General features: G+C 43.5%; 1 protein-coding gene across 4 annotated transcripts in view; it reads left to right on the top strand.

Moving 5' to 3' along the window:
• Positions 1-7,500, top strand: part of LOC121888118 (receptor-type tyrosine-protein phosphatase mu-like) — a 100,914-nt gene that overhangs the window by 21,297 nt on the left and 72,117 nt on the right. For all 4 annotated transcript variants that reach the window (XM_042399473.1, XM_042399472.1, XM_042399474.1 and 1 more), the window contains exons 7-10: positions 320-495; positions 610-719; positions 1,353-1,554; positions 1,745-1,847. In XM_042399473.1, coding sequence (XP_042255407.1) covers positions 320-495; positions 610-719; positions 1,353-1,554; positions 1,745-1,847 — 591 coding nt within the window. The remainder of the gene's footprint in view (positions 1-319; positions 496-609; positions 720-1,352; positions 1,555-1,744; positions 1,848-7,500) is intronic.

Here is a 7,500-nt window from a genome sequence, read left to right as displayed (position 1 = left end):
GTAAAGACAGGGAGGGGAGGGGCCAGCAGGTAAACGCAGGGAGGGGAGGGGCCAGCAGGTAAAGACAGGGAGGGGAGGGGCTAGCAGGTAAAGACAGGGAGGGGAGGGGCCAGCAGGTAAACGCAGGGAGGGGAGGGGCCAGCAGGTAAAGACAGGGAGGGGAGGGGCCAGCAGGTAAAGACAGGGAGGGGAGGGGCCAGCAGGTAAATGCAGGGAGGGGAGGGGCCAGCAGGTAAAGACAGGGAGGGGAGGGGCCAGCAGGTAAATGCAGGGAGGGGCCGACAGGTTAATAACTGGCCTCCTCCTGTTCCTCCTGCAGGGAGCCGTTAAAGGAGGAGGTGCGGGAGGAGGTGGTGTACGACACGCTGAGCGCCATGCCGCAGCACACTGTACGTAACCTTCCACCGTTCACCAACGTCAGCCTGAGACTCGTCCTCAGTAACCCCGAGGGACGCAAGGAGAGCGAGGAGCTGCTGGTGCTGACGGACGAGGACGGTACGAGACGCTTAACTGTGTGAAAGTGTCTCCAGCTGACTCTGTAATGTTTGTTGTTGTGTAGTTCAGCAGATGTTGGTAAATAAAGTGTTTACGTTCATGTTCGTGTTTCAGTTCCCGGAGCGGTTCCGGTAGATTCCATCCTCGGCAGCAGCTACGAGGAGCATATCAGTCTGAGCTGGAGAGAACCGCTGCAGACCTACGGCCTCATCCGACAGTACGAGGTAAACACTATAACTCCCAGAGTGCTTTGCTCTGATAATCGACCAATCAGAGAGTTTCAGTCTCTCAGATGTTTGTAGAACTCATTGGATAAATACAGAAATTTTAATAATTTCACCTTTTTGATTTTGGATCAATGTTGGATAAAATCAGCTGCTATGGTGCAGCTGAGGCTCATGGGTAATGTAGTATTTCTTACTGATGACCAGAACAGAGATTTTAGATAATATGGGAGCCTTTAGCCTCATTTTCCTTATTTAGCAACAGTCGTACTGGTTGATGTAACAGTACAGAGTCCCAGCAGAAGGTGTACTGGCAAAGGCTCATGGGAGCTGTAGTTGTTGAATGTCAACAAAATAAAACATTGTGTCTTAAAATGATGAACTGTTTAGCACAAATGTAGCAGCATTAGCAAAAGTCTCATTTTCAACCAGTGATTCAGGTCAGTAAAATAAACTTGTATTCAATTTGATAATCACACAAACAATTTTGGAAAAAAAACAAACCAAATAAAAAACTCAGATTTCAGGTAAACACGGCGCCGTCAGTTTGTGGTCGATGATAACACTGAAGACTTCATTACCCACAATCCCCTGTGAGGCAGCCAGACATTAAAACGTTGCTTTCTTCCACAGATCTCCTACAAAGCTCTGAGCTCCTTCGACACAGAGTTCGACCTGTCCAATCAGAGCGGAAAGGTGTTCAAACCGGCCAATGAGACGAGCCACGTGTTCACCGGCCTCTACCCAGGCTCCACCTACTCCTTCACTATCAGAGCCTCCACCATTAAAGGCTTCGGCCCTCCGGTCATCACGCAGTTCACCACCAAGATCTCAGGTAGCAACCTGCAACGCTCATATATATATATATATATCTGTTATTGTTGAATATGATATGAAATATCCATGAAATCTGTCCACATAAGTGCTAATTTTTCCTTTTATAATGGTAGATGTTAGTGTTTCATTCCTTTTTTGGTGACACAAATCTTTTTTTCATGTAATTAATTGTTTTGTTTTTGTTGCAGCTCCGAAGATGCCGCCGTACGATCAGGAGTCTCCTCTCAACCAGACCGACTCCACCGTCACCGTCCTGCTGAAACCAGCACAGAGCCGCGGCGCTCCAGTCAGGTAACACACACACACACACACACACACACACACACATGTTCAAATATTCAGCAGCATCAATCTTCCGCTTTATAAAGTTTTGATGACTGAAACGTTAAAACACTTTGAGGAGAGAAACCAACCGTCCAGTGTGTCATTTTAAAACACGACGTCACAAGATTCACATTTTCTTTTTTTAAAAACAAACTTCTTACTCGTCTGATATTCTCTCTCACACACACACACAGTCACAGAGGGAGGCGGTATCCGCGGTAACAGTCGTCATGTCAACAGCTGTCTGATCTCCATCGTTCCGCTGTAACGAGGGATTTGGTTAATTAACGATCAGCAGGCGGGGCTAATCAGAGCCTGCTGCTAACACCGAGGATTAACAAGGGATTAACAGCTAATGTGTCAATCAGACACACACACACACACACACACACACACACACATACACACACACACACACACACACACACACACACACACACACACATACACACACACACACACATATACACACACACACACACACACACACACACAATGTTTCCTTTTCTTAAGATGCTTCAGTTCATCTCAATTTATTAATTTACACTTTATCTCTTTACAAACAATAAACAACAACAGCATCAGCATGACGGAGCAGAGATGGGGTGGGCGGGGGAGGCAGGGGGAGCCTGAACTGATCTGGATCTGAACTGACCCCCCAACATTAGAGTCTCTCACTTCTTCTCGTAGCTTTATCAGAAACTCTCAGGTTTAGTTGAACATGTGACAGATTTTAAACATCTAGTCCACAAACTCTGGATCCAACATTTCCCATAATGCACCTGGATAGTGTCTTTCATTACAAACTCCACTGTGACATCACTGTGACATCACTGTGACATCACTGGCCCCTTCCCCACTATTCCACTGCTATGAACATGTGATCAGTGTCTGGATGATGATCAGTAGCTCTTTGCGTTCACACCCGTGTTCTCGGCCGTGCTCGCATTGTGATTGGATGTTAATAAGCTAACGAGGTGGGCGGAGCTGGCGGACACGTCAACAAACGTATAACATAAAAGACAGGTCAACAAAACTGCTGCTGCAACAGACGTCTTTCACTGTTTCGAGGGAAAACTTGAAGCTGCTACTTGTAGTTTTTATGGGGCTCGCTTTAGCCGGCGGGAGGAGGCGGAGCTAGGTGACCTTTCACCTTTCACTGGGACGGTTTGTTACTCATGAATGTGTTACGCTCCGCAGATTTAAACCTGCTGAGATCCAATCAATGTGCTCTGAGTGCGTTTACAGCTGCATTAACACGCGTGTTAAAGCCAGTAAATGGCGTGACAGTGACATCAGCAGGGCACAGACGACATCATACTAACAGTCGCCACAACTAGCAGCAGCGGTCAGCTGATCGACACGAAACAGGAAACGTAACACCTTCATCACAGTTTCATTAGTGGTTTTATTATTAATCAGTATGTAGAGATTTCTAATGAGCAGACATGAGGACTTTTTAAGTGGTTATCACAGAACAGCATGTTGGGAAATGTAGTCCCAAAACTAAGATTTACATCCACATGGTTCTTATATCTGTGCAACACTGACACTGTCCATCAATTCACTGATTAGTCCATCAGAATAAAAAATGTATCTGCAACTATGTTGATTACTGAATCATTCATTTAGTCATTTTTTAATGACAGTTTCTTGCTTTTCTTTGTCACATCTGATGTTAAACTGACAAGTCCAGATGTTTAAAGTTCTGTCAGGAACTAAAACAGATGTTTTATAGACAAAATGACTCATCAAGAGAATGATGAATAATTGATAATGAAGAATTAGTTGTAGCCTTTCATTCATATATAGATATTTTCCATGTGGACATACAGACAAACGTGTATCTGCTTATTATCGTGTTTATCAGTTTATTACTGTCAGTGTGTAGTTTGAGTTCGGGATGAAGCTGTCGTATCTCCGATGACTTTTGGTTAATTGAAGGATAAATAAAAATACAAAAATGGTTAGTTCAGGTGGCGTGGGAGAACGCAGCGTCTACATGAAATACACTCTGACGGGTCGAGTGATTGAAAGAAGAAACAGAGGTGAAAAGAAGAAAAAGGATCATTTTCAAGCGAGTCGAGATTTGTGTTTGTCTTTATGCAGGAACAAGAAGCGCGCGTGTGCGTGTGCGTTGACGTGCAGTGTGTTAATTGACATGATGTGAAATCCATCAGATTGAACAGATGCTGCTCTAAGATACGATTTCATGTTTGCGTGTTTATATTTAACTTTGCTTTTGTTTCCTCTGACACCAGAGTGTGTCGTCCCCCAGGCACACACACACACACACACACACACACACACACACACACACACACACACTCACTCATGTATATAACAGCCTCAGATCGCAGTACAAAAGGTGTTGCCGCGGGCGACCTGCAGCTGTAATCAGATTACTGTCAGACACACACAACAAGTGCTGAGACGTGAGCGTGGAGAAATGTGATTGCAGGCGGTTTGTCAGAGACAGAGAGACAAAGAAAAGAGGGACAGATGTGAGGGGGAGGAGAGAGAATGACAAGAAAGAAGCAGGACCATTAAATCTTTTTCTTTTCTGTTTGTTTTTGGGGGGAATTAAACTGCACAGATAAATGCTGCAGTGTGTGTGTGTGTGTGTGTGTCTTCCTGTCCTCCTCTAGTTTCCTGTCCGGCAGGAAATGTGACAATACTGCAGTTTCACCATCCACGCCCTCCTCCACGTGTGTGTGTTTGTTAGTGTGTGTGTGTGTGTGTGTGTGTGTGTGTGTGTGTGTGTGTGTGTGTGTGTGTGTGTGGTGATATATGAGTTCTGTCCTGAACTTGGTTCCCATGAAAAACACGACCATTGTTTCTGAGCTCCCTCAGGACAAACACACACACACACACACACACACACACACACACACACACACACACACAGTTGAAACTGACCGTGCTGCATTCAGGAGCAGGAGTCAGTAGAGTTTTTGTTGAGTCAGTAGAGTTTTCTTAGAGTTGGTAGAGTTTTGGTAGAATCTGTACAGTTTTTGTAGAGCGTTATAGTTCTCATAGAGTCGGTAGAGTTTTCATAGAGCGGCACACTTTTCACAGAGTCAGTACAGTTTTCGTAGAGTAGGTAGAGTTTTTTGTAGAGCAATACAGTTTTTGTAGGGTTGAGAGATTTTTGTAGAGTTGGTAGAGTTGTCATAGAGTTGGTAGAGTTTTTGTAGAGTTGGTAGAGTTTTTGTAGAGTCAGTAGAGGTTTTTTAGAGCGGTATAGTTCTCATAGAGTCGGTAGAGTTTCATAGAGCAGTACAGTTTTGGTAGAGTCTGTAGAGTTTTCGTAGAGCGGTATAGTTGTCGTAGAGTCGGTAGAGTTTTCGTAGCGTCGGTACAGTTTTTGTAGAGTCGGTACAGTTTTTGTAGAGTCTGTAGAATTTTTGTAGAGTCGGTAGAGTTTTAGTAGAGTCCGTAGAGTTTTCGTAGAGTCCGTAGAGTTTTCTTAGAGTCGGTACAGTTTTTGTAGAGTCTGTAGAGTTTTCGTAGAGTCTGTAGACTTTTCGTAGAGCTGTATAGTTTTCGTAGAGTCGGTAGAGTTTTTGTAGCACGGTACAGTTTTTGTAGAGTTGGTAGACTTTTCGTGGAGTCGGTAGAGTTTTCGTGGAGTCAGTAGAGTTTTCGTAGAGTCGGTAGAGTTTTCGTAGAGTCTGTAGAGTTTTCGTAGAGCTGTATAGTTGTTGTAGAGTCGGTACAGTTTTTGTAGAGTCTGTAGAGTTTTCATAGAGCTGTATAGTTGTTGTAGAGTCGGTACAGTTTTTGTAGAGTCTGTAGAGTTTTCGTAGAGCTGTATAGTTGTTGTAGAGTCGGTAGAGTTTTTGTAGAGTCAGTGCACTTTTCGTAGAGTCGGTAGAGTTTTCTTAGAGTCGGTACAGTTTTTGTAGAGTCCGTAGAGTTTTCGTAGAGTCAGTAGAGTTTTCGTGGAGTCGGTAGAGTTTTCGTAGAGTCAGTAGAGTTTTCGTAGAGTCAGTAGAGTTTTCGTGGAGTCGGTAGAGTTTTAGTAGAGTCAGTAGAGTTTTCATAGAGTCGGTAGAGTTTTCGTAGAGTCGGTAGAGTTTTAGTAGAGCTGTATAGTTGTTGTAGAGTCGGTAGAGTTTTCGTAGAGTCGGTAGAGTTTTAGTAGAGCTGTATAGTTGTTGTAGAGTCGGTAGAGTTTTCGTAGAGTCGGTAGAGTTTTAGTAGAGCTGTATAGTTGTTGTAGAGTCGGTAGAGTTTTAGTAGAGCTGTATAGTTGTTGTAGAGTCGGTAGAGTTTTCGTAGAGTCGGTAGAGTTTTAGTAGAGCTGTATAGTTGTTGTAGAGTCGGTAGAGTTTTCGTAGAGTCGGTAGAGTTTTAGTAGAGCTGTATAGTTGTTGTAGAGTCAGTAGAGTTTTCGTAGAGTCAGTAGAGTTTTCGTAGAGTCGGTAGAGTTTTCGTAGAGTCGGTAGAGTTTTAGTAGAGTCAGTAGAGTTTTCGTAGAGTCGGTAGACTTTTCGTAGAGTCAGTAGAGTTTTCGTAGAGTCAGTAGAGTTTTCGTAGAGTCAGTAGAGTTTTCGTAGAGTTGGTAGACTTTTCGTAGAGTCAGTAGAGTTTTCGTAGAGTCAGTAGAGTTTTCGTAGAGTCGGTAGAGTTTTAGTAGAGTCCGTAGAGTTTTCGTAGAGTCCGTAGAGTTTTCTTAGAGTCGGTACAGTTTTTGTAGAGTCTGTAGAGTTTTCGTAGAGTCTGTAGACTTTTCGTAGAGTCGGTACAGTTTTTGTAGAGTCTGTAGAGTTTTAGTAGAGTCAGTAGAGTTTTCGTAGAGCTGTATAGTTTTCGTAGAGTCGGTAGAGTTTTTGTAGCACGGTACAGTTTTTGTAGAGTTGGTAGACTTTTCGTGGAGTCGGTAGAGTTTTCGTGGAGTCAGTAGAGTTTTCGTAGAGTCGGTAGAGTTTTCGTAGAGTCTGTAGAGTTTTCGTAGAGCTGTATAGTTGTTGTAGAGTCGGTACAGTTTTTGTAGAGTCTGTAGAGTTTTCATAGAGCTGTATAGTTGTTGTAGAGTCGGTACAGTTTTTGTAGAGTCTGTAGAGTTTTCGTAGAGCTGTATAGTTGTTGTAGAGTCGGTAGAGTTTTTGTAGAGTCAGTGCACTTTTCGTAGAGTCGGTAGAGTTTTCTTAGAGTCGGTACAGTTTTTGTAGAGTCCGTAGAGTTTTCGTAGAGTCAGTAGAGTTTTCGTGGAGTCGGTAGAGTTTTCGTAGAGTCAGTAGAGTTTTAGTAGAGCTGTATAGTTGTTGTAGAGTCGGTAGAGTTTTAGTAGAGCTGTATAGTTGTTGTAGAGTCGGTAGAGTTTTCGTAGAGTCGGTAGAGTTTTCGTAGAGTCGGTAGAGTTTTAGTAGAGCTGTATAGTTGTTGTAGAGTCGGTAGAGTTTTCGTAGAGTCGGTAGAGTTTTAGTAGAGCTGTATAGTTGTTGTAGAGTCAGTAGAGTTTTCGTAGAGTCAGTAGAGTTTTCGTAGAGTCGGTAGAGTTTTCGTAGAGTCGGTAGAGTTTTCGTAGAGTCAGTAGAGTTTTCGTAGAGTCAGTAGAGTTTTCGTAGAGTCGGTAGAGTTTTCGTAGAGTTGGTAGACTTTTCGTAGAGTCAGT

The sequence above is a fragment of the Thunnus maccoyii genome, chromosome 21 (assembly GCF_910596095.1).
Source record: "Thunnus maccoyii chromosome 21, fThuMac1.1, whole genome shotgun sequence".
Classification (NCBI taxonomy): domain Eukaryota; kingdom Metazoa; phylum Chordata; class Actinopteri; order Scombriformes; family Scombridae; genus Thunnus; species Thunnus maccoyii.
The sequence above is the reverse complement of the archived record's forward strand: the minus strand, read 5'-3'. Positions and strand labels throughout refer to the sequence as shown.